Here is a 26903-nt window from a genome sequence, read left to right on the forward strand (position 1 = left end):
CTATACATATCAAAACAAAGAAAAAAAGATCTCTTGGAAGTTTTTTGCAGCTCGTTTCAGAAAAATGTGTGTAACTCAATCTAAACATTTTTTAAATTTTTTCTTCGTTTTCTACAATGAGTTTTAGTTAATTTCGCACAACTTTCTAGAATAAAGCTAATTGTTTTACCCACATGCTGACGAGATACAGGCTTGGGATCAAGTGTCCCCGGGGATCAAGTCTCCCCACTCTCCCCTATACCTGGGCAGACGCTAACACCATAATTCATGTCATCTCAAAAACACAGCTCTTCGATCCCGAGACCTTTCTTTTGAAATGTGGCGAGTTTAAATTGGCTCATTCGTTTCTGAAATATGTTTTGGTCAATAAACTCCCATGCCAAATTTGACGTGAAATCGGAGATAATGAAATAACAATAAAAGCAATTATTGCAGGATAGTTAAATAACAGTTTGTGTTATCACTGATTTTTTTTTGTATAAGCAATTTCCTTGCATGGGAAGGGGATTTGAAATTTTAGAAAAAGTGCCCACGTGGTTTATCGATAGCTCCAGAACATTTGTTGATTTCGAAATAACAAGAACTGATCTTTGCAGGCTTTTTTTTAATATAAACAATGTTAAAAAGTTCATTCCGTCTGCTCGGGATACTTTTAAGCAACCAAGCTTTTTGTTACTACACATAAGTCTCATTAAAACTAGATCACACTTTAGCTTCTACCTCTATACGTTACAATATTCAATCAAAACTGCATTCCAGATATTTATACACTGCTTAGGCAAAGCTTCTCACGCAAAACTATCAAGCCACACGCTTCAGTATTACTTTGCATTCCGAACGCCAAGAACCAAATCTCGCCCCGAAAGCAACAAATGTTAAGGTTCCAATGTACAACAACAATCAACATCCATCACACCAACGATCACACACCATTTTGGATCGACATTCTTCCTGTAACTCCACCATGAGACAGCATCCTCAAAACACACACTCACAAATTCACACACTGTCACACGTTAGCATTTCCGGCGCGGAGATTTCAACGGTAGTCAAATTACTAAAACTCTACGATGTCAACGGCAAAGTCTGGTAAAGAGCCAAAATTAATAATGAAAAAAAAAAACAACAAAACCAACAAAACTATTAGTAATAGATGCGTTCGTCCCTTAAAGAGGGGAGAGGGAGGGGGGAGTTCAAGGTGGGTGGGGATGGTGGCAGTCTCTTTTTTGGTGTGCTGCAATAGCATAGAGCCGTAGGGCAGCATAGTCGGAAGACGTTACAGAATCGCTTGATGATCGCATTTCGTTAAAGGCAAAAAAAAAAAGAAAATCTACAAAACACACACAAAAAGACACTTGCACAAATGTACAATTGCACTTGAAAAGATTAGATTAGGATTGCGCGAAGAGAAAACAAAACTAGCATTTAACTGGATTTCAAAGGTGAATCTAACGTTTCATTTTAGATAGGAAGCTTACGTGCTAAACGCGTTGGGCTTTAGTTCTTAGCATGGTTTAGTTTTAAGAAAGAAATTGTGCAATTTTAACGATATTTGGCCGCGACATTTGAAGGGGTGATGCATTCAGCTTTGTTAGAGCATTATCTGGTATTCGAGGGATAACGAAGGCATTTAAGTAGGCTGAAGGAGAAGTACTGAGGAAAAAAAGTTTTCTATTTTTAACGAAGGCTTGACAGAAACGAACTATTCCAGCCAATACCAATAGTCAGAATAGGTGAATTCATTATCATAGCGCGGAAGATTATTTCAATATGAGATGAATTTTAAAAACAATAAAGTTGCTTGCCTTATTTGTTGCTGTACCTTATATGAAACACAGAACAAAGGAAAAAACGGTCATTATAACAAGAACATTTAAACCAAATGTGAGCTCTAGCTAGCCCAAGAGTTGTGCGTTGGAAGACTGCTCAAAAGACGCGGTGAAACGTCCATTTCCTGTGAACACAACAAAAAACACACAAAAGATTATTTAGATCCTTAAATATGCTAGTATTTGAGATTTCCTCCCTTTAATGCAACTCAACCATCCATGTATAGCTAAATTAGCGACAATCAAATGTACTGAAACAGAACAGAAAATATGTAGCTCATCGACAGCAAAGAACATCCCAAAGTGACTCCCGCTCCCGTGTTTTTTGTTTGCGTTTTCGTTTCGTTTATCGAGCAATCACTTGCGACCAAATCTGTACGCCACCACCGGAAAACCGAACAAAACTCGTGTAGCACATATCATCATGTAGTAGAAAAACAGAAAGAATAGAGAGTTCATACAAAACATAACGTATATTATTTGCTGTCATCAAACAGATCACGACCAAGTTGTAATTAGTTCCTAAAATCAAGCATAAAACAGAATTATAAAAAAATATTAACCGAAAACAAACTCACCTACAATGCATTTGAAAAAAAAAACAAGAGAGATAGAAAGAGTTTGGGAGCGGGATTCAACCAAAACTAGAGCGGGAGACAAAGCTGCTTATATTCCAGCGTGATTTTACATTTAATTTTGGCCCGAACTTCTAGAAATCAGATATAAAAATTCAGAGCTACTTACCTAAGCTGCTAACAAAAAAGAAAGACAGAGCGTCGGCAAACGAGGGAAAAAATCCAAAAACACTTGTACATAGTATCCATTAAATATATTTCCCTTGCCGCAGCAGAAAAGAAAAGAAAAAAAAAAGTTAAAACACACACGCAATTAAAGAAACTATAATGATAGAAGAGAATGAATGAAAAAGACACTTGAAAAAGGAGCAGTGAATGAAAGCAAGAAACCATTTAAAAAGGAACAACAAACGAATCGAGACTGGCGAGTGAGACGTGAAATGATATTTGGCAACACTGTGGGACACTTAGAAAGAGAGAGGGTTAGGGAAGAAATCAATTATCCGTAAGGGGGGACACACGACACACACGGCATCTTGTTAGGAAGCGTTGTAACGGAAATCTCAAGATATAGAAATAAAACAACTTCTTTCCTACGTTTTTTGGTGGAGGAGTTTTGTGGTTTCGATGACAGGCCTTGAACAATTTTTGTATTTTTTTTTGGAAAATGTGTTTATTAGCTTCAATGGTCTTTTTCAACTTGTTGATCACCACAGACGATTGGGAATTATTATTTTCTAACTCTCTTCATGGCCGCGTCCTCTAAGTACGCACAGTCGGTATTATATTTTGTATTATTACTAGATTATGTCAATACAATGCTCTTGACCTCGTCATCCGTCTCACCCTCCCCCAAGCCTACAGCAGCTCATCGTCCTCCTCCCAGTCCCAGTCGTGGTCCGGCTGCAGCACCGAAAGCAGCTCGTCTTCGCTCATGCGCTCGTGGTCCAAGCTGAACGCCGACGGGTAAGTACACGGCAGGCAGAGCATGTACGAAACGCCCGTGTTGTGGCCGGTGCACTCGCACGTCTGGCACGAGTTTGGCTTGGCCGTACTGGCGACCCGCTTCGTGAACACCGTGATGAACTTCTTGGTCGGGTTGCGCCGCTCGGGACGCAGCTTGCGACCGCTGAACACGGATCCGTTGGTTTCGAGCGCCAGCGCGGCACAGCTGCCCAGGGTGGCCTTCGGGAGTCGCATCTGTTTGCGCAGATCGCTGTCGCCGACCAGGTCCTTGAGGTCCTTCTTGGTGTACGCCTTGTCGCGATCCATACCGAAGAACATTCGCGAGACGCGAGATTTGTCGAACTCGATGTCGTGATCGGCGAGGATGTGCAGCTTGATGCCGTTTTCCAGGAGTAGCTGAAGCAGAGACGAGTAGTCCAGCTTCATGCTGGAGCTGGCACATTTCGAGCACGGTAGCAGGATGAACGTTTTGGAGGCACCCGGTCGGAAGACCAGCTTGGAAGCGACTATGATGGCATCGAAAATGTCGTCGTTGGAACCTTCCGCTGTGGCGATGTGGTTGAAGAACGGCTCGATGTACTCGTGCGTCACAAACACGTTATCGTTCACGATGATGCTGCGGGGTCTGTCGAACGGGGACATTCCACCGAAGGTCAGCACCGAGTAGCGGTTATCTGTGATGTTGAGCTCCTGCAGCTCCTTGTGCAGGGACTGGATCAACGCCTTGATGCTCTTGGAAGTGGTTATGTTCTCGTTACAGAGTTTTGCCTCCACAAGGAACACCACATCGGATGTTTGGGGAATTTCGTCAACCTCCTTCATCGGAACGAAGGCTCCCTCGGGAACATAGGAACCGTTGATGAGCTTGCAACTGGAAGTTGAGAAATAAATGAAAAAAAAAAATGTTAAAATGTTGTTGTCTCCATTAAACGTAACAAGCGACAAATATTCAATGGAGACGCATGGCATTTTTCACATTGAAACTCACTGAATGCAAGAGTCCGGAACGCGCAGTGGCATGTCCTCCAAGCTGCAGGCCTCCATGTACGCCAGTGCAGACGTGCACGCCCCATTATTCGACGGATCATCCGTTTTGTTGACCATGTTTTGTCCCAGATCCAGGCACATTTCGTAGAACGGAGTCGCATCGACGATCGGGAAGCACGACGCAAAGTACGAATGCTTCTGGCGGTAGAACGACTCGCACAGCTGACTGACTTCGTTCGATGCCGCGTAGAAATTTACGGTCTGATTGATAGATTGAACGTCACCCTCACACTCTGGTAGCTTCCAGCTGTTGATGAACTGCTCCTTTGTGGACGCGTACCGGTGGTCGGACGTCATGTAATCGTCGTACACCTCGTTGTTCATCGTGCCCAGGATACCGGCCGTCTTGCCAAAGTACCATCCGCTTAGATCGAACGAGCACATGTGGTACTGGAGACTGCAGGTCAACTTGAAGCCCTTGAAGGACTGGATTGTGAGGACGTCGGTCTCGCGATAGACTACGGTGTCTCCGATTTGGGCTGGCAGAGCTGTCGTAATGTTCCGTCCAATTCTCACAGACTGAAATAGATGATTATTTGTTAATCTTAACTTAATCTGTGGGTTTGGGCGTCAACTTACAGCATCCAGAATATCAACCTCCAGGAGCTGGTCCTCAAAGATCAGCGTTATCTTGCGTGAATGTCTACCACTTTTTTCCAAAACCTAAAAAAATAGCATCTTGTTAACCATAGTTTCATCTCAGCTACGACCTCAACATACCGAAGGTTCCAGCAGGACCGTAAACGACTGGTTGTAAAAGTCATGCGCCAGCACGTACGAGCACTGATTCGCGACGCCATCCTTCTGCAAATCTTGCAGATCAATCGAAATGAACCGCTTGTCGAACGACATGTAGTGTCTCGATCCCACCAACAGCGAGTTCGCCTTAAACGGCGGCAACCACATCTTCGAGTCCGTGTACGGCTTCAGCTCTTTGTACAGCGTCCAAATCGTAGTATTGCTGCCGGCGAAGAAGTCCTGGATATCGGTGATAAACTTGTACTCGGGAACCTCCTCGAACTTTGGCGTCTCGTTGAACGCATGCCACGACATGGGCAGCTTCTGTTCCATCTCCAGCACGCCATGGTCGGGATCGAAGATGAACTTGGTCTTCGCCTCACGGTACCGGTTCTCCGCCTGCAGCGCCGTCTGTGCGTACCTCGTCAACTTGTTCCGCAGGATTCTCCACAGCTGGTGAAGCCGCCTCTCCAGTTGGAACTCTTCCGCTAACCATTCGGCCTTGACTTTAACTTCGTTCACTCGCTGCATTATGAACTGGACGTACTTGAGCTTCTGCAGCTGCTTCATCTCATCCCACAGCCCCGTGATAACCTGGTGCATCTCCCGGCCAAAAGGAACCAGCCGGAAGAATCGGTCCTGCACGAAATGGGTCACAATTGTGCCGTACTTTTTGAAGTTGGTGATGATGTCGTTTTGGATTAAATCTTTGTACAACGTGTCCAAATCCTGAGTGAAGTTGGTCACCTTTGTGAAGTACGGAGACTCTGCGATTTCTTGCGTTTTGTTGTACAAGAAGGCTGAAAGAGAGTTGAAATAGTTGAGATATATTCTTTAAGAATCATAAGACTTACAAAAAACTTCATTTCCGACATGCCATGTAACGGATTCTGCGTAATGAGCCAATTTGATCACCGAAGGTTCAATGTTTTGCAGCATCCGTTGCCAGTACGAAGTAATCACGTCGGTCAACTTCTTCCAGAGTTCTTGGACATTCTGTAAACATACCGTTAGTCACATTAACACCAAAGTATTCCTACAGCAAACCAACCTTTATAAATTGAAGATGCAAGTCCTTGATAAACTTGTCATATCTCGCCACCGAATTCTCCAAAACCTCGGACAAATACTTCATCGAATCTCCCTGCAGTATGTGACCAATAACGTCTACCACCTTCTGATACGACTGCTTGATCGTCTCCAGCAGCCACGTGATTGACTTTTTCAACGCCTGTCCCGAGTCTCCCATAACCTGCCAGAACTCGGTAAGGAACTTGGGCAGCGAAGTGATCTTATTTTTGATAGCCAACTCATCCAGCACCGTAACGGTAAAGTTAATCACCGATCGAATGTAGAAATCATCCGCCACGTACGACGCGTTCAAGAACTGTCGCAAATCTTCCAGATCACTTTGGATCACGTTCAGCCCGGAAACGTCCTCGAGGAAGCCCTCCAAGAACGGATTAGCCGAATCCCAAACACCGTTCACCGAATCCTTCGACTCCAGGTAGATCTGGCGCACCCAAAACTCCAACGATTCCGTGAAGGAGTTGTGCATCGAGGTGAAGTAGTTCCGCGCCAAGTTACGCAAGTCCGACCGGATCTCCGGACGCCAGTGCAGCTTGCTGGTGACCAGCCGCGAATGGTTCATCTTGAGGTAGTACGCCACGTCAACCTCCCGCGAGGTGTCGTAGTCGCGCCAGAAGTCAAAGTACGCACTCCGCGAGTCCGGAATGATGCCGTACATGTACACGTTCTCGGTGGCGTCTGTGAAAAAGCTGGGGTTAGAATTTGGATAAAAAAGAAGTTACGAGGTCTTACCGGGCGTAATGTTGATCTTCATTTGTACCAGCTTGTCGTCAATGTCGATAAAGAAGAAACCAGCCGAATCCTGCTCGGGTCCGTTTAGCAAACTGCCGTTGACCATATAGATTGGATACACTCCGGACGCTTTGCCCCACAAGCGGTAGCTGCTTTGCGAAGTCATTTTCTGAAAAAAGTTCATCGATCACAACGGGGTTCAAAAAGCGCGCCTCAAAATACCAACCTCCACAATGACTTCCTTCTGCATGACGTCCAGCTTGCTGATTACGTAGCCTTCCATGCGCGAAAGATAGCCCCGCTTGTAGTGCGAGTTGGAGTTCAGCTCGTAAAGACCCAGCCGCAGACCGACGGATCCTGCAGACTCCAGATCCAGATTGGACGCATCGTGCAAGCCAAACAGAGAATAAGAGTAGTTTCGATAGCCGACCGTGGAGGTAAGATCCTTCGCGTTGAATCCCACCGACAGGTGATGACTGTCCGCGTGGGTGTACCGGATGTCCAGGTTTGTCTTCAGCAGGTCCTTTTCATCGGAGTAGTACGATCCTTTAAGGGTAATGTCCTGTTCGAACGTAGGATGACCCAAAAGCACCAGCAATTTCTGTCTCGTCACGTCACTATCCGACTCGTCAACCCACTTGACCCCACCTCGGACCGTACGCGGCTGTACGACCTCATCGTCGCTGGTCTTGTTCGGCGTGTACTGCAGTGAAATGTCCGAATCGAAGGTATTCTCGGTAACGGAGTACCACCCATCGGCGGACAGCTTCCGCTGGGGATACGACACCTCCAGCCTGAAGCTTTGGGTATCGTTGTCCGCTTGCGAGTTGTTCGTCAGATGGAAGTCGTAGGCAATCCAGCGAGTCGGTGAAAGTTTCAACTTGGATTTTTGCTTCGTCTTGTTATCTTCCTGGTCAAAGTCTGCCGTTAAAACCACGGTACGATTCGGATGGATCGCCGTTATGACATATTCTCTACCGGTGTCCCTCGTGGTAACTTGCAGCTCTCCAGTGATATTGAACTGCTTCTGATTGCGCAGCTCAAACACTTCGGCCCGCTTGGTGTCCATAGCATGCGAGTTACCTTGGATCAAGTTTGTAGTGTGCACGTAATGAACCCCGATCGGTTTGAAGTCGTTCTCCAAAGTTACATCAACAGTTTCCTTATCAAATCCGGCCTTAGACTCCTGCTTCGATGTGTACTGTCCACTGAGCACCTTGCGATCGTTGTAATCGATTTCCGCGTGTCCTGTCGTGATCGCTGGACGCTCCGCCAACCCATACTTGACCTCTGCAAAGTGTCGCGTCTGAAGGGGAATCTCCACCTTGATCGTACCCTGCTGATCGCGGTTTAGGTTGTGCAGCTTGTACGTAGTCTTGGCATCGAAAATCGCGCTCGATTCCGGCCACGTTGCCTTCAAAAATCGAATCGACTCCAGCGGACTCTCGATAAACTCCAACTGCCCGTGCAGCCAGGTTATGTTTAGGAAAGGGGTCGTACAGTTCACGTTACCTTTCATGTTGGACAGATTCGTGAACGCAACGTTTGCCTCGGCGACCTTTCGTGAGGCCGGAATGGACATGTTACCGTTTACGAGGTACAAGCTATCGGCATAGTTGTAGACGACAACCGATCGGAACGCATCTTCCATGTACCATGGTCCACGCAGTTTGATTGTGATTTCCCGTTTTTCACCGTCCTGGAACACGTCCAGGTTCGACTGAATGCGCTGCGAGCGCACATTTGGTCCCCAGTCAAACCGCGCCAGAGTACGCAGATCGTGAACGAAGCTGTACTCCGAGTGCCATGCATAGCGTTTCCGGGATTCCTCCGTTTCGTAAGATGTCTCAAAGTTCAGCGTGCGAACCGGTTCAAGGAATGGAATGTTGCCGTTCATGCTGGCTGCTAGGGTGTGAACATCACCAACTGGCTTGGGCAACTGAACTCTTATGACACCCGAAAGATCCGATATCGAAATGAACGTAACGGAAGTATTTGCGCTGAAACTGAACAAAGAGTTAGTGTCCGGTAAACCTACCTTCAAGATCTTTACTTACACCCAAACGTTGTTCAGATTCAAGTCACCACCAAAGGTCAAGTTGTGATTGCTCTCAAGATCAGGACTAAGATATCGCACTCCGATCTGGAAGAACCGTTCCGTGGAATCTCTCAGAACGCGATTGTGCAATCCAAATCGCACATTCTGCAACAGATGCCAACTCCACAGGCAACTGGCATCACCGGAAACGGAAGGAATGCTGTAGTTTGCCGTCACAGTTCCTGATATCGGATGAACATCAAAGAGCATGCTAACATCCGCTTCGTTGATGCCGTATCGATCCCAAGGAGACTTGAGCCTAAACGTTCCCAACGCGAGTCCATTCTCCAGCGGAGCTATACCGAACTTCCAATCGATACTGCCGACATCCGGTTCCGATGATTGTACGTCCAGATTGAAATTCCAGTCCGAAAGCGCTAGCGTTTTGAAACTTCCCCCAATGTTGGCGAACTTTCCTCCGCGTTCAATGTTCGCTTTGAAACTAGTTGACACCTCATCTGTAGTGTACTCGTACGTCAACGATCCATCATCACCCTCCCCTAAAGGTTTGATCGCCAGTGCGATATTCTTCGGTATATCGTTCACGATCGTTGCATCGCCTTCCACGTTGAACACTTCGTCGTTCCTATAGAGTTGTCCCACCACCGAATACTCGTCACCTTGCTTCTTCAACAGCCGCCCGTAGATCGACAGGTTCCGGTAGTTCTCCAGTGGAACACTCAGCTCAACCGCCACCATTTCTCGATTTCGCGTAGCCTTCGCCCGAATAAGCTCCAGCGTTCCCTCACTGTCGTTGAGTCGCATCTCGAACTGCGCCTTCGGGTACGGTTCTCGCGTAATGACAAACTCCGTGTCGATCGTTTGCAGCGGTAGGAAGTTGGACTGGTAGCGTCCCTTGCCCACTAAGAAGTGTGGTTCAGCCCGGGACCATGCGCCATCCAGACGGAACTAGTGAAAGAAAAGTGTGTTAACTTTAAAATTGTTACTGGTTTTGAAACATCATACATTGTTGAAGATGTCTCCATCGTGTACCACGAAGCCCATGTCCATAGAGTTGTCTGTGCCAGCAAGATCTTGCTTGTAGAAAATCTTGCATCCATAGTACGGAATCAGCGGGGCACGCACCCAGATCGTTAGCGACGATTCGATGAACTGATCTTCAGTCTAAAAAAAGAATATTATTTCCTGATATTTCCAGAGCCCAATCTAAACCATACCTCAAAAGCCATCGCAACGGAAGCCTCCGTCGTCATGGTCTTGGCCGTCAGATTCGTTTTGTAGCCGTGCTCTTCCTCGTCCAGCACTCCGTGCAGTCGGACCTTCTTGAGGTTCTCCATGGGGGTCATGAGATTGACAATGGCGTGGTGGGTTTTCGTTTCCGACTCGTCCACCGACACGTTGTAGTAGACGTGGAAGCCGGTGTTCACCCACTGCGTGTCGTTCAGCACGAGCACATTGAAGCCCACGACGAACTTGTTCGTCGGGTAGGGTATCCTCAGCTCGAAGCCTGACTGTACCTCCTTCATGAACGGGAACGGCGTTTTGATCTTGAGGTTGTTCTTCATGTTCATCAAGTCCTCCAACCAGAAGCGATCGTAGATATCGACGTACCCCTGTGGTAACCTGACCTTTCCGCTTACATAGTACTTGGACTTGTACTCCTCCAAATCCAGCGTGCCCGTAATCGTCGGCCATACAATGGTATCGAGTTCAATCTTACCGACTAGATTCAGAGACTCTTCTTCCTCTTCTTCCTCCTCCTCCTCTTCCTCTTCATCCTCACTTGCCTGAACAGTTGGCGATTCCTCCAAAAACTCGTCAAGCAATTCCGATGCCTTTTGAACTCCAAGCTGTCGCAGTAGCTGCGGCTTGGGCTCCGAAACCGCCTTAATTCCCAACTTGTACTGCGAGAACTTGCCACTGAACTCCAGATCGATGTACTCACTCTTCTCAGTATTCGCGATCAACTTCAAGATCAGCCCATTTTCCTCAAACTTGGGAAGTGGCGTGAACACCTTGTACGAGTACTCAAAGTCCTTCAGATGAGCCTTGCGCCACATCCCAACGAATCCGATGATCAAATTATTCAGTCCAGCTCGGAAGTCTACGTTATCGGGTTTCAATTTACCCCTCAAGATGACCCGCTCAAGATCCTTCAACGGTGTCGCCAGGTAAAACTTTATGTCAAAGTCGTACGCTGAGACAACGGCGAACAGAACCTCCACTCCAAGTGCGCTTTTCGGTGTTATGACCTCAGCAACGGCATGCCGTTCCTTCTCGCTAATTCCGAAGCGTCCGTTAATGTTTCGGAACTTTTCATTCGATGAAGTTATGTTGACGGTTAGCATGTTGTCAACCAGATTCCGAACGTGACCTTTGAGCACCAGCTCGTACTTGTCATCGTCCAGCTGTAAATCAGCAGCTCCTCGAAGCTCCCGGCTTTCACTCAGCGAAAACTTGGTGGACAACGCACCCGTTTTGTACCCCTCAAACGGACTCACAAGCGCCAACGATCCGGACACATTGCGGTACGTTTCGTCCTGATCGTACTGCCAACCGGACCAGACGGAGAACACTTGGGGAGGCTCATCGGTTACGGTATGATTCACGGTGATCACAGTGTCCACCCGTTTGCTGTCTAGCTTGTGCTTCAAGTGAACCTTCACCGTGGGAACGTGCTGGATCGAGCTGTGCAGCTTGGTCTTCAACTCACAATTGAAGTCCGTATCGTTGGACAGGTAGAAACCTAAAACCTCTACGCCTAACGTTTGATCCTCGGCCCAGTTCGCGGAGAGGTTCGTCTTCAGCAGATTATCCTTGAAGTAGAACCCTCCATTAAGTGCGTTATAGCGCCAACCTTCGAATGGAGTCGTTAGCTTGAACAACAACCACATGTTCCGCAGGATTTCCTCCTCTGACCCAGCGTCCAGCTTAAGCTCGATTGCCTCAGTTGTGTTCCAGGACACCCTAGCATTCGCAAGGTAGTTCGGGTCAACCGCCTTCAGATCAAACACACCGCTGACCGTACGATTTGGATAGGATACTAGGAATCTTCCATTGTAGACGCGATACTGTGGTGTGTTGAGCTCCCCGGAGATTGCCAACTTTTGCGTTGGGTCACGATTGGCGTCCCATTTAATCTCCACTCCAACCTCTCGTTTCAAAAGTGTCGAATATCCCTTCAGCGTGACACTGATATCACGAAGTCTGTCAATTGAAATATGTTGAATTACCGTCATAATCATATCTCTAACAAGAAATACTTACTTATCCACGTGCAACTCCAGCACCAACTCCTTAATCGGAGCCGATTTCATAACCGCGGAAAACGAGTACAAACTGTCCCGCCACTGGAAACCAGCATAGCTGTTGGTACCGTCCTCGGACTCTTGCACGTGGCGAACCGTCAGCCCGTACGGTTGCTTCCCGTACTCCGCGTGCAGTTCCAGCTTGTACTCGATCTCGTCGCGCAGATACTTTACGTCCAAGGTGATGTCCCCGAACGTGGGACTTTGTGCCTCCAGCTTGGCGTGGTGGTACGTCTTGATGAACGAGCTGCGGTCCTGGTACCACCCGTTCACGACGATCGAATGTCCCGAGAACCACACGCCGTCAAAGTCGAACTGGAATTGGAAGTTTGGGGGGTCAGTCACCACGCGTCTCCATGACACATTTTCATGAATAACTTACATAGTACTCTTTTCTGGCCTTTTCCTTAATTTTGAAGTTGAACGTGCACGAATCAAAGCCGGGAACGGTAATGTTGGCAGCGGTATCGATCGCGAACAAGATTCCCCGTGGCATGAACACGGAAAACACGGCCGTCACCTCCTTGTCCTTGGCGTAGCGCAGCATAACCAACACGTTGTGTTCCGTGCCCTTCCGCATGTTGTTTTCATGTCTGTTAATAAATATTGAGTTTATTTCCAACGATATTGTTTGAAGTGCTTCAAGCTAAATCACTCACTTTATCATCGCCTTCAGGTCCATCCGCGAGCGGGGACGGGTCAGCTCGACCGACGCCGTCGTTCTACCCATTTCGGCCATCATGTGGCGCGCGAAGATCAACCGCAGCGTGGTCGTATAGTTCGGATCCTTCAAGTCGGCTGCGTTGTTGTACTCCACCTTACACTCGATGTGACCCATTGCCGAAAGGAACTTTAGCGTCGACGCGAAGTCAAAGTTCGGATAAGCGGTCGAGCGCAGTTCAAACGAGCCGGAGTACTCCGTCCGACCGCGGTTACTGCGGTTGGCGAAGGTGCCACCGAGGGTGAGCCGCTCCGGTTTGCCGTCGATGAACCTGTAATCCATCGACAGCTTGCTGGTGATCGAGGCCTGCGTCTGTTGAATGTATCCCATGACCTTCGTCTGGACTCGTTTTGTTTCAAACTGCAGATTGTAGTCCCACTGCTTGATGCCCTTTTTGTCCGTCATCTTGATCTGTCCCGCCATCCCGGCTATCCGTTCGCTGTTGACCGACAGGAACAGAGATGGGCTGTAGATCATACCGTACTTGATCTCCGTTTTGTTGTAGCCCATCTCCAGGGCTAAGTATTTCCGATCGTTTACGTTCAGGGACATATCCAACCGTCGTTGATCTTTGTTATTCTTGTACAGTCCGACGGCCGAGTGGGAGATATCTCCGTTTCGGAATCCCATCGATACGTGGTATCCTTCCAAATCAGCTGTTATATTCGCTATGAAAATCCGTGGAATTTGCGAATTCGGCGTTTCAAAGATGACTGATCCTGTGGACACATTTTGTTGCTTTTCCCAGTTGTATTGGAACAGGAAGATCTTGGCAGTTGGATCTGCCTTTTGCAGGCTAATGTCCAAGATCACCGGACCACTGAGAATCAAACTCGGTACCTGAGAATTATTGCTCACATCTGGTAAACTGTAATCCGCACAGAACTTGAGCCCGATAGCCCTATCGATCGCTGGCCAAGTACACGTAGAGTTTGTGTAACGCCGTTCGATACCCTTCTGGGGAATTTCCCTGGTATCTTCAAACACCAACATCTCCGACCGGGCGCTGAATATCTCATTGCGATCCTGAGGCAGACTGAACTGGAACGAAGCCAACCGATCGCCACGAATCTTAATCTTTGTCTCAAGAGCAGAACTAGAGTACAGATTGCTCTTCAGCTTGATTCCCGCCGCAGCGTGGATGAAATCCGCCTTCATTATGGCCGTGATGTCTACGGAAACGCTAGGTTTGATCTTGCCATCCACGTCAATGTGACGAGTCGCCTCCCAGATATCTACCGCCTTGAACGAACCGGACATTCGAAGGTCCACCGAAGAAGCTCCAATGATACTCAATGCAAGCGGAATTCCCGTGCTCAACGGGACATCGTACGAGGTATCCAAAAACACTCCCGATTTAGTATACGATACTTCCTTACCCGACAGTATGCGTCTCAAGAAGTTGATAGGATTGATCTTCTCAGCGGCCTTCATGGTCTCGGCGAATCCCTCAATTGTATAGTATCGCAAATCGTTCCCGAAGATCTTCACCCCAACCGATGCGTGAGGATCCCGGAAGTCAGCTTTCATAGCGTAACCCAACTTATCTATCCGATCGTGCAGATCTCTCGTAATGACTGCTGGAGTTCGGCCATCTTCTCGTTTAGCTCTCAGTTTTGATTCATCCTCTTCAAAGTCATAATCTTCGCTTGCATCCGACTCCCGCTTCAATCGAAACTGTGCCGTTGGATCGTATCCAGTCTGCTCTTCCTCTTCCGATGACGAAGTAAAAAGCGAAGTTACGGCGGAAGTGTACTCCTTAACCTTCTTAGCATTCAGTGGACCTGTCGGACCGAATATCGACTCAACCAAGTCTTCAAATCCTTCCGCTCGAGCGTTCAACTCCAGGAAGTTTACGGACTCGCCAAACAGGTCCGCTGTCAAGTTCAGCGAAGCCGTTCTCGGCAGGTAAGACTGCGTACTGAAGATCAAGTCCGCATCGGTGGTCATGCCAAAGTTGTACTCGTCAAAGAAAAGCGTCTGCTCGTAGTTGCGGGAAAACTTCCGAATGTCCATGCGGAACTTCTTCCCCAGATCGTTGTCCGCTAACAATCCTTGCGCTTCCACGCGCACCGGCGAAGCACTACTGGCGAGATTGTTCAGGTGAGACCAAACGTACGATCCGACCTGGTTGAGCTCCTCTATTTTGAGTACATGCTTGATCAGTTTGATCGAGAGGTAATCCGGACACCGCATGGCCTGTCGATACGCGCCGATTCGGATTTCCGAGTCGACCTCAAAGTTCGAGTAAATCTTCAAAAAGTAATCCCTCGTTCTCGCGCAGTCATGCCTGCGGAAGGCGTAGATGGCTTGCAGTCGAATTTCCATCGGCAGTGCGCCATTTTGAATGATCTCGCGCAATTCGTGGTAGAACTCCACGTTGATGACTCCGATGTTGCCCAAACCCTTGAGAAGCACAATTGTGGCCTCGCGTTGCTTTCGAGACTTGACAGACGATCCCTCGAGTGCTTCAAGAATGTCCTTCTCCAGTGTTTGCACGATAGCTTGCACGTTCTCATTGTGCGTACACTCAGAGTGCAGCGTGCAGAACGTGTGCACTACAGAGGTAGCCGCCAGAATGTAGTTCTTCTCGTTGATACTCTTTCCATGCTCTATCAGCTCCAGCATGGCCTCCAGAACTTCCTCGTTTGGTCTACGTTTAAATAAAATTGTCTGAAACACCTTCTCTAGACGTTAGTCTGAATAACCTACCTTGTAAGATAAGCAAACGATTCCATCCACTGGTTGGCCAAATCAGTTGGGATTTGGTTCTTCACTATTTGATCCTTCATCAGGATCACCGATGCTGGGCTACCAATATATGGCAGACTTTCGAGCACGTGGTTTCTACAAATGACAAATGAATTGAAGACTTGTACGAATGAAGACAACTCCAACTTACTTTCCATTCTCGCAAATACTTTTCGATCGATACAGCAACTGAGACAAGGCCGTGAACGAAAGTGCCCGCGTAGTCGACAGGAAGTTCAAAAACACGTCCGGAAAGTTACGCTGAATATCGGGGAAACCCAACCGGCACAGGTCTTTGAGCAGTTCCCGTGAAGCCTTTATCTCGTCGTGACTGTCCCGCACCGAAGGAGTGTGATCGAAGATGAGCGTCGATCGTTTTTGAATCTCGTACGTTTCATCCGCGCTGTGCTCTTCCGGCGTGTACGACTCTTCGTCGGCCAGCGTGAGCTTGCTGTACGATTCCGTTACCGCTCCGGCTTGGTTGTTCGAAAACGGTACCAGCTGGTGACGCTCGTAGCAGATCGTTTCCTTGTAGATGAAGTTATCAACTGAAATCTTTAGGAGAAATTTGATCGTAACTGGTATTCCGAGATAAAGGTCATACGACTTACATTGCAGTAGCTTGTGGAATTCAAAACTGGCCAGGCAACGTAATTCTATAAAAAGTAACAAGTTATTCAGAAAAACATCCATAACCCACAACTCCTTTAAATCTCACCGGTCTAAACTCGTACGGCACGGTCTGGATCAGCGAGTTCGTCTTGTACCGCTTCTTGCACGACGCAATGTCCTTCGTCTTCCGAATCAGCAAACTTGTCTCCTTGGTTCCACTCATTGTGTACGTCACGTCACAAACCCCGGACACGTCAGTCTCCACCGCGTGATAATCGATATCGAACCTCGGCATCGTATTTTGAAACGACGACAGAATACCACGCTTCAAGTTCAACGTCCACACCGGTTCGTCCTCCTCGTGGCAAATCTCACTCACGGTTCCATCGTGAAACGCAAACCGCAGCTCGAACCGCATCAACTCATCCGCGATCACGTCACTCTTCGGGTGCAGCTCAACTTCCGGTGCCGGCTCGACATAGTCCGCACCGTACTCAAAGTCCTGCTCGTCCGTTTCCACCACCGGCCGGTCCCGAACCTCGATCGAGTACAGTTTCATCACGCCCTGGCAGGGCTTCGGGAAGTCGATCTCAACCGCGGCCACCATGTGCACCTCGGACGAGTTCTCGCCGCTGCCGGAGAACTCGCTTTTGACGTACATTTTGTAGTCATACTTGTACAAGCGGTTCCGCTGGTATTTGAATTTGTTGTTTGATTCTGGGAAGGAATGACGAGTAACTATGTATAACAGAAACCCTTATTTAAATTGAAAAAAAGAACATACCCTGACATTGTGGCCGCCCACATATTCGGGGATCTTTCAAGGGATCTGTAAAACAAAATTTAAAAAAATGCAATTGAGATGGAATTTTGTACACATCAATACTTTTTAAACATTACGTAATCTTCAATGGTAATACATATTGTCGTGAATCATATTTTGACAATTTCACAATCAAGGCTAACATTTCTTAATCTTAATGTTTTTCTTCTTCTGTGCATTAAATTGATTTTTGCTTTTATTTTTTAAAGGAAAAAGCAAATAAGGCTAATTATTATTGCATTATTATTACAAATCATACGTTATTTGGAATAGTTCAAATTGTTACAGGAACATAAAAAATAATAATTTTATTACTTTAAAGTATGTTTCTGAGCCAAAACTTGAGTGTATGCTCTGCCACGTGTTCACCGTCTGACATGGGGCGTCGTAATTTTCTCCTAGCCGTCATAGCATACTAAGGACAATGCGTACATTTGAAGGGTGAATCGTTGATTCTGGAGACACCGGACGTCGATCCAATGCGCACCTTGGGGACAGAATGGACAAGCCTAATTCCTTCTGGAATGTGTTCATTGGACCATCCCCTACACACCTGTCTTTATTCCGAGTGAATCCATGTTGTCCCCAGACCTGTAGGAACGATTGAACGAAAAGCACAATAATCCTAGAGTAATTTCCATGTAAACTTTTAACCGCTGGGGACAGGCCAATTCTCAACCAAATGGGCTGATATTTGGCATGAGAGTCCCTATGGAAATCCTGTACTAGGGGAACCTCGGTATGCCTGATTCTGAGAACTTTTTTGTTTGGATGAAACACCCTACTAATTATTGTTATAGTTTAAAGGTATTTTCATCATTTAAAAATAGCTAAGAATGTGTTATGACCTTTAAACTTGAAAAAAATAATAATTGAAATGTTGCCTGAACACTTTTAGCTATTGTTTTTTTCTCATTAAGCCGTTGCAAATATTTTTCAAAGTTTATGTAGCCCCCCTTCAAAGTTGGCCTGAAAAATCAGGTGATAAAAAAATATTTTTTCGAAAAACTTCAAAATTTTAATGAAAATTAAAGTTTAACCAACTGAAATCCAGCTAAAATGCATTTTCCCGCGTTTATAATCATATTTAGCATGTTTGAACTCCTTTGAAAACATTTAAAATGTTCATGAAATACCAATGTGCAGTCCCACAATTTTTTTTTTGGGAAGAAAAAAATCCGTCAATACCTCGATATTTTCAAAACTAATGATTGAAAAGCAACTGTACGCCTGTAAAAAGCATTTTAAAACACTTTTTTCATCCAAATGTTGAAACCTAGGCTTGTGATTTCAATTTTTATATTTTTTTAATTTTTTAAATCAAATGACAGACAATGTTATGTCAAAATTTAAATATTTTTGATGATATTATTTTCTGAAGCATCTGAAAATAGATCTAGCCTCATGATTTTTTTTATTTAATAAACTATTACAATTTAGGTAAACTAAATAAAGAATAATTGATAAAAAGATATAAACCCCTTCCTGCCGAAACAAAATTGAGCTTTTTTTACGTTTTTGATTACCATAATTAAATGAGATCATCAAATATTAAAAAAAAGTTCTTCAAGAAATACTTCAATTCGTTTCAAAAGAAATAACAATCTGAAGTAAAAGAAATATAAAGCAAAAACAAAAAATGGAAGACTCATTGTAAAAATGAAAAAAACATTCAACCGAAGTCGTTTATAAACCTGAAAATCATGTGGCATAATAAAACTATAAAAAATCACTGAAAAAATAGTTTATATTGCCTGAGAGGCACCCAAAAACTGCAAAAACATTTCGAAAACTTGCTTCAAACAATTGAAAACATTGACTAGTTTGAAGTAAAAGCTTTACTATTTTGTTCAAGAGCTGAAATAAATATGATATGTTTTTGAAAAGTTGTTTGTCATTTAAAATATAATTTCTTCTTTTTCTTTAATTTCAACACAAATTGGTCACAGAGGCAAGTTTGAAAAAAAATATGATTGTGGCTTGTTTTAATTTTTTTTGGCAAAATACTTTTTAACGAACAATACAAAACATATTTTTTGATTTATTGTACGATTCGAACGAAAAAAAAAAGACAAAAATCACTTCACAGAACAGAACGGGATGGTTTTCCACGAGTTTTCGGCGTTTTTTCATCGGGAAAGTGGTTTTCTGCGGCGGGTTTTTAGGTACTGGAGTGCGCGATGGCCACAGCGAGTCCGGCGCCATGCTGTACTGCGACGGATGATGGCGGAATCTTCTTCTCCGTGGATTCCAGCGGGAGATTATTCCGACTTCGGACGCCATCGCGATGCACTTTTTGTTTTGCACAGGTACACTTTCACACGACTGAACTGTCCTCTTTAGAGCGATTTGCAGGCACCAGGGGAACCGGAACCTTACGGATCCGGCTCGAAGGACCAAAATATGTTTGCGCACATACTAGCGTCAGATTCCCGGTGCCTTGCCAAATCTGATCTTTCGTGTAAATCAGAACTCGCGGGTTGTACAAAAAACATTTATTTTAGATTCGTCAGATTTGTATTTCGCGGTCAGTAGTTGGACGGACTAAAAGTGGACTGTAAACACTTATCTTAGTAAAAACTGTGTCTGTAAAGGTCTGAACTGGTCAGTAGTACGGTTCGCAGAGCAATGACCAACCGCTAGTCGGTTCCTGCTGGCCAAAGCTGCATATTTGAGTCTCAGAACTCCAGGAACTCACTGGATGTTCTGTGTCTGTGTGTGTTTGTATTATGCTGTCTGTTCTTGTGCTGTTGTACTAGAGCATAATCTACACTGGCTCACAAAATCTGTTGAGACCTGACCTTGGCGCGTTCACACCTCATTTTATAAATAAATATTATTTGGTTTTATCTTTCCACAGCCGGCTGTCTAAGATTAAACCATTTCATTAAAAATTTAATAACAGTTAAACGGGAAATGTCTCATCCGCAGCAACCGAGTGTTTGCCTTGAGAATAAAATATAATACCTTTCAACAAACACTATGATTTTGGGTCGCATCATCATCTTCTATGATGAATCCTGACCAAACACCCTATCCTACTAACCAATTTTCAGGTTCCTGGCGCTTGTGGGGTGTAAGCACAGAGTAAATCAGCTGCCCTAGTAGCAACCTGCGCTAACTAACATTCCCGTCCCTTAAAATCGAGATCTACAAACTGACATGGCGGGCGCCGTTGGTGGCCAATGACTGTTACCTATTCGCAACTGATCTTGTTCTGGAAATCATGGTGTTTTATCTTTTCAGCGCATTCATACATGCTGTTGATAAGGGAAATACCACTTGATAGTCGAAGCCTATGATCAGTAGTGCTGAAAGGATATTACGGTTCTGTTCAGCAACGGAGAAGGACAACCATGGGTGGTCTCTCATGCTCATGCTCATGCTCATGCTTATTGTACGATTCGAACGAAAAAAATTTAAAATTGAACATTTACTTGTAGTTATATTACTTTTTAAGTGCAGTCATGCTATTAATTGATCTTCACACTTATTTTAACCATTAAAGTCACTATCCTATACTGTTTTTTTTTTTTTTTGCAAAATATTTATCAGAGCCAAGATCAGAACAATTTTCAAAAAAAATAAAATTTTCCGGGAAATTGGCCGAAAATTTCCCGTTTCCCGGGAAATTGCACGTCTACGTTTGCCCCTTAAAATTGACCGAAAAATCAAAGGGCAAAAAAAAACTTTAATGGAAATAGGAGCGAAATAAACTGTAAACAATTTAAAATCATTTTTGTAATTCCGTCGTGAAACTACATTTCCTGTCATTATTTAACGACGAAACAGTCTACTTTTACACAATTTTTCTAGAAAGTGCTGCAAAAAATCCAAAGAGATCTTTTTTCTCAGTTTTTATATGTATAGAAGCTCAATGAAAATCTTTTTTTTTTTTAAATGTATGCAAGAATTGTTTTATAGTTTTATCAACTACAAAGGCGAATTATTAAAGCACTTGATGTAAAATTTATCGTCCTACTATTTTTACAATTGTTTCAAAAGTTTCTAAAAGATCCTTAGCCATATTTTCAATCTCTTGTAAACAAAAATTATCAGCCTTTGTAAACATGCTAAATTTTGTTCATAATAGGAATATTTCAAGGTTATTAAAGCAAAATTAAATTAAAACTTTTAAAATGTTGAATACACTCGTAAAGGTTTTATGTTAAATTGCTGTAACTTACAGAAAATAAATAGTTATTCATTCAAACTATTTATTTTCTGTAAGTTACAGCAATTTAACATAAAACCTTTACGAGTGTATTAAAAATTTTAAAAGAAACATGTTTCAAGGTTATCTTCAAAATGTCCAAAAGGGAGCAAGTTGCAAGCAAGTTAATAATATTTTTAAAAACACTGGTTTCAAATTTTCATCAACGTTTTCTATAACTCGAATTCTCTTGATCAAAAAATTGTATAAGCCTCTTTAACATAGATGACTGTTGATTCTCATCATATTCAACATACTTGAATGTTGAAGCTTTCAAATCATGCAAAAAAATCATATTTTTATGATAAATTGAGAGAGCTATACTGCCAATGTTTACATAAATGCCCCATAAGCAAAAACAACAAGCTGAGAAAAACGCATTGCTATTTTGTCCCACACATAAGGCTATGTGTTAATATTTCGCCAAAAAACTCGATTTCCTTCTGATTTCTAGTACAGGATGTTATAGGCTTTTCTGACAGAGCACACGATTTTGAACAAACTGCATCAATAACTCAAAAGCGATTAAAATGCATATGAGACATTTATGCGATCAGGGGCAGTATATGCGACACAAAAAAAATGGGATCGAATCTCTCCACTCTCTCCTACTGGTATATAATGCATTGTACAAATATTTTCAATAGAAATCAAAAACTGACCAAGTTTTTGCATCATGATCAAAAATTCCGCTCGGATCAAAATGTTTTAAAAACATAAATCAGGGATGCCCAACCTTTTGGCCATGCGGGCCAAATTTTATTTTTCGGGAGCAGTGGTGGGTCGGAACTAATAATTGATTAAAGTACAAAAAGTATTTTTTTTTTCATGCAATTATTAGTTGTAGAAATAAACAAACTATTGGTGCAAGTAAGATTAATATGTCTTCATTTTTAGAAAGAATAATAACGATTTCTTTCAAAAATGTATTATTTGATTTATTTTGTTTTGTAAATTGTATTGAAATTGTTTATGAAAAAATATATGTTTGCTCCTATATTTCATGACTCATTTTGAGACATTTTTAAATATTTAAATTTTCTTTTATAATTTTCTGCGGCAATCGGTATGACTAATTTGCATTTCGTAAGTTATTTCCAAAAGCCGGGACCTTGGTGTAGGGGTAAGCGTGATTGCCTCTCACAGTCGGCCTGGGTTCGATCCCAGAAGGTCCCGGTGGCAAATTTTGAGACGAGATTTGTCTGATCACGCCTTCCATCGGATGGGGAAGTAAATGTTGGCCCCGGTCTAACCTAGAAGTTAGGTCGATAGCTCAGTCCAGGTGTAGGAGTCGTCTCCCTGGGTCCTGCCTCGGTGGAGTCGCTGGTAGGCAGTTGGACTAACAATCCAAAGGTCGTTAGTTCAAATCCCGGGGTGGATGGAAGCTTAGGTGTAAAAAGAGGTTTGCAATTGCCTCAACAAACGAACCTTCGGACATCTAGTTTCGAATAGGAATCCCGTAATCGGGAACGCAAAGGCAATGCTGTAGAGCGAATAATTTGATTTTTTTTACGTTATTTTCAAACAATTTTAAGTGGACAGTATTGTGCATTTTTAGACAGAAATCCAAGTTTTTTTCATTTCACATTTTAAATAAATGGATAAATTTTTATCTCGCCATTTTAAACTACACAACTGGACATTTTTAAAGTTGATGTCAGTAAACGCCTCAGTTTCGTCACGGTATGATAGAATTGCATGCTTCAATTGACAAAATTATATTTTAGTGGATTCCCTACCAATAAATAAAATTATAAACTTGGGAGCAAATTCTATGAAATTATCTTAAGCAACCATGCGCACCCACATTTATCTATAAAGGTAGCAAAAATAAGGGGGTGCGCATGGTTGCTTATATGAGGGAACGCATGGTTGTTTTACACGGTTCCATAGGCTTTATACCGAAATTTACAATTTTATTTATTTGCAGAGAATTCACTAAAATTCAATTCTGTTGATTCGAGCGTGTTCAGGGAGCCTAAATCTATCATGCCTTAACAAAACTGAAGCGTTTACTGACATCAACTATAAAAATGTCGAGTTGGGCTATCAATACAGAAATGATATCAATAAAAGTTATACATAAAGAAGTCCTGGATTTGAAAAAAAAAACATAAAAAATACAAAGGCAAAATCCAAATATTACGTTGAATTAGCAACATTTCAGCAAAGCAAATAACGAGAAAACAAAATGTTTCCAATTATCATTTTGTATAGTTTATGAAAATTTGATCTCAAGCTTATTTTTTTAATTCAGACACTAAATTTATTTATTGATTTTTTTTAAAAAGGGCCGGTCTTAGAACTGTTTTGAAAAGGCGTCGCGGACCGTTCGCTAGGCAGGCCTGATAGTTATAAATTTTAAGAAAAGCTTTAGGCCGTTTGAATTATTTTTCAAGGTATATGTCCCTCGACAAAGTTAGGCCTCTCTCAACAAAAAATATAAGAAAATTTGAATTATAACCAATGGATTCATAATTTCAATGATACGTTAAAAATAATTGAGATTTACGGTAATGTTGTTATGAGAGAATGAGTGGAATAATGTAACTATGTTTAAATTAAAAGTGATAAAAAGAATGAATATATTTTTTTATATGTTACAGTTTCAGTATTTTTAGTAAACAGGAAAATCCTATAATCAATCAATCAACAATTTTCACTTACTTCTTTTCTCCGAACTGATCCCGCCGATGCAGCTCGCAGCTAATACTAGAAACACTAACAAATATTTACGCCTCTCCATGTTTTCACTGTGACTTGTAGTCAATGAACGACCGACTATCACTGGCTGATGAGTAATCTTCCGATGCACATGCTCATTTTAATCCTGGCCGAGGAGCTGTTTCCTGTGAAACAAAAATACACAACACCCTTGCTTTAGTAGAATGATAACCCCAACACACTCTTTTCTATTTTCAATATTTTATTTTATTTTCAGTGATAGTAAAACACAACAATAATAAACTTCCAGAATTTCGCCAGACCACGTAATCACACGGCTTATCTCTGCTGGCACAGTTTTCCGGTCAACGGAATCCTACGAGAAAATGTAGCGAGGGGGCTAGACCTCCTTGCTCGAGCTACTATCAACACTTAAGAACCAATCTTCCTCGCACACGTTCTTTGCAAATACACGTTCCAAGAGGCGATAATCTCTCTTCTCGCTTCGGTTGTTGCGTCGTTGTGGCGTCAGATGTTGTGCCGCATGATGCTCCTTTGGCTTATCACCACAAATTTAAACTTGAACTTTGCTTCCTGTGAGATTTCATGCTGGATGATCCTCTTGGTGGTGGTACACTGTTAAATTTACTCGCAACTGATAATTTGATTGCTTTTTTTAATTGTTGCTCATTTATCTGATTTCTTCTATTCTTCGTCAATTATTTTCGTTATATTGACTTATATTCACGATACTAAAATTCACAAAATCTCTTTTCCTTGCTATTTGAGTAGGTCAAAATAAGCGTGTATTTCACTTTTTTTCCTAAAACTCTAGAAATACAACAATTTACATCATGCTGTAACTTCAAAAACTCTTTCAGCAGCCCTCAAAACACTATTAAACTGCAAAATCTTCGAAATAGCCAAAGAATCTGGTTTAATCCTTGTTACGTAACCAAGATTCAGGCTCCACGTTGCAATTTCATTCAAATCTTCTTTCCGGGCGCCTAAAAGCGTTAAATCTTACACTAAAACAGCCGTTTTTCCTAAAACAGTGCCCAAACTCAGCGTACCACGCGATACGCAAACCCCCCTGGGTGAACTCCGGCTGGATATATCGGTAATTGAGTGCCACTTAATCCACTTGCGCGCACACTACACTACACTTTCAGGAGACCAGGAGAAGACCGAACCGAACCGCACCGAATGTAAGAATAAACTGGCAAAATCGTGGGGTCTTTCACTTCATCCAGCAGATAGTGATGAGCGCTCTCCGCGTGTTATCAGTCCGGCCAATGTCAAAGGTCGGGCGCACCACTTCGTGTAAGGATCGCTGGGGTTTGGAAGGAAAAAGCTTTGATGACGTTGATTTTATGTGAATTTCCTAGAAAGTAGTACCTGATAGTGGCAACCATTTGAAACATATTGATCTGACAAAGGTCCCGGGAGCTTAATTTGCCCCAAAATACTCTAAGATTAATATTGATCATTGCTCTTCGCTTAATCAAAATCATTAGGGTTTTGAAAACCGTTGAACATCATCAGAAAGAAACAAAATTATGAAAAAAACGTGAATTAAAAATCATATGATTGACACAGAATTGAAGTTAAAAAAATAGTTGAAGAATTGTTTGAAAGTGTACGCAACAAAATGTTTCTTATTTCAATCCGTACTTTTGTTAAACGAGACTATGCGAGTTTGAATTATGTATAGTCCATTCAATAGCATAACCAATCCAAAATGTTGCTTGCCACAAATACCCTCGACAGTGCCCAGACAAAAATGACCCCCTGCTCCACAAACGGAAAACGTTTTTTTTTTTTTTGTTCCAAGCATCTGTGCCAAGCGAAATTGGTTGGTTAATATTGATATCCGAGTCTGAAGCTGAAAAAAAAATGTTTTTCATGCAAAAATTACATTTTTAAATCGCTAATAACTTTTCAAGATTGAGTTTTACAGATTTAATTTATTCTACAAAGCTGTAGAGTATTAAATTTGCAATGAAAATCTCACTTTTTGGACAATTTGGATGCAAGTAGTGCACCGTGTAGATAGTATAAAAATTTTGGGTTTCATACATTTTCCCGATTTTTCCCATAACTACAAACTTAACCTCCGAGTATCAATGAATGAATGATGACCGAATTTACTCATATTTGGCCCAAAGTCCTAAAATAGCACAGGGAATTCTATTCAGCAAGTTTTTGAAAAAAAACTATATTCTGGGCACCCTACTCGACAGTGATAAGCTGGGTGCAGAATAGTGGTTCGCAAAGCGGCCTCAGTTTAGAATTGTCAAAGCCGAACCAATTTACTGTTCTCAAAATGATACCAAGAAGTGGCAAGTATTGTAATCGATCGCTAATTTATTTTGTCGGTGGCGTCGAACTTTTGAGGTATTCGAAGGCAAGAAATCTTAAGAAGAGAGTTGAGATCGATATAATAATATTGAACAATCTTACTCCGACATTAACACTGTCACGCTTGAGCTTGAACATAGCCTTCTACTTTGTTTATTTTTACAGGTGTAGTGCAATTGTGTCAGTGGGGAGCATTCGAAAATCACGTTACGCATTCTGTCTTTTCAGCACCCAGGTGATAAGTGGTAAAACGTTCATTATATTTGGAAGCAGTAATTTTGGAAGGTTGAATATTACCTCTTTTATGTGATAATTTTACCTCAATTTAGACTGAAAAAGTGACATTACACCAGAAAAGAGGTAAAATTACACATTTCTAGAGGTAAAATTACACCTTTTTCTGACATAAAAGATG

General features: G+C 43.1%; 1 protein-coding gene across 2 annotated transcripts; it reads right to left on the reverse strand.

Annotated features, from left to right (window-relative positions):
- Positions 1-3049: 3049 nt before the first annotated feature.
- Positions 3050-25340, reverse strand: LOC120422386 (uncharacterized). 2 transcript variants are annotated; one of them, XM_039585799.2, is made up of 21 exons: positions 25201-25340; positions 24131-24312; positions 17212-17256; positions 16534-17144; positions 16427-16471; positions 15967-16370; positions 15777-15911; positions 13003-15717; positions 12726-12936; positions 12303-12658; positions 10253-12242; positions 10041-10199; positions 9034-9983; positions 7203-8982; positions 6977-7145; positions 6207-6922; positions 6010-6151; positions 5138-5955; positions 4997-5080; positions 4359-4936; positions 3050-4241 (listed from the first exon to the last, which is right to left on the reverse strand). In XM_039585799.2, the coding sequence occupies exons 2-21, from the start codon at positions 24207-24209 to the stop codon at positions 3263-3265; spliced, it is 12966 nt and encodes a 4321-aa protein (XP_039441733.1). In that variant the 5' UTR covers positions 24210-24312; positions 25201-25340; the 3' UTR covers positions 3050-3262. The 2 variants fall into 2 exon arrangements, with proteins under 2 accessions (XP_039441733.1, XP_052563197.1); XM_052707237.1 differs by having other exon boundaries at positions 25155-25290.
- Positions 25341-26903: the final 1563 nt, after the last annotated feature.

Source organism: Culex pipiens, chromosome 2 (assembly GCF_016801865.2).
Source record: "Culex pipiens pallens isolate TS chromosome 2, TS_CPP_V2, whole genome shotgun sequence".
In the NCBI taxonomy this organism is placed as follows: domain Eukaryota; kingdom Metazoa; phylum Arthropoda; class Insecta; order Diptera; family Culicidae; genus Culex; species Culex pipiens.

Bases quoted from the DNA above. Each gene is read 5' to 3' on its own strand.
- LOC120422386 (XM_039585799.2), bottom strand. From the start codon at position 24,209: ATGGAGAGGCGTAAATATTTGTTAGTGTTTCTAGTATTAGCTGCGAGC. The intron at 17,257-24,130 runs GTAAGTGAAAAT...TTTGTTTTACAG, and splicing joins GATCAGTTCGGAGAAAAGAA to ATCCCTTGAAAGATCCCCGA. The intron at 5,956-6,009 runs GTAAGTCTTATG...ACTCTCTTTCAG, and splicing joins TGTCGGAAATGAAGTTTTTT to CCTTCTTGTACAACAAAACG.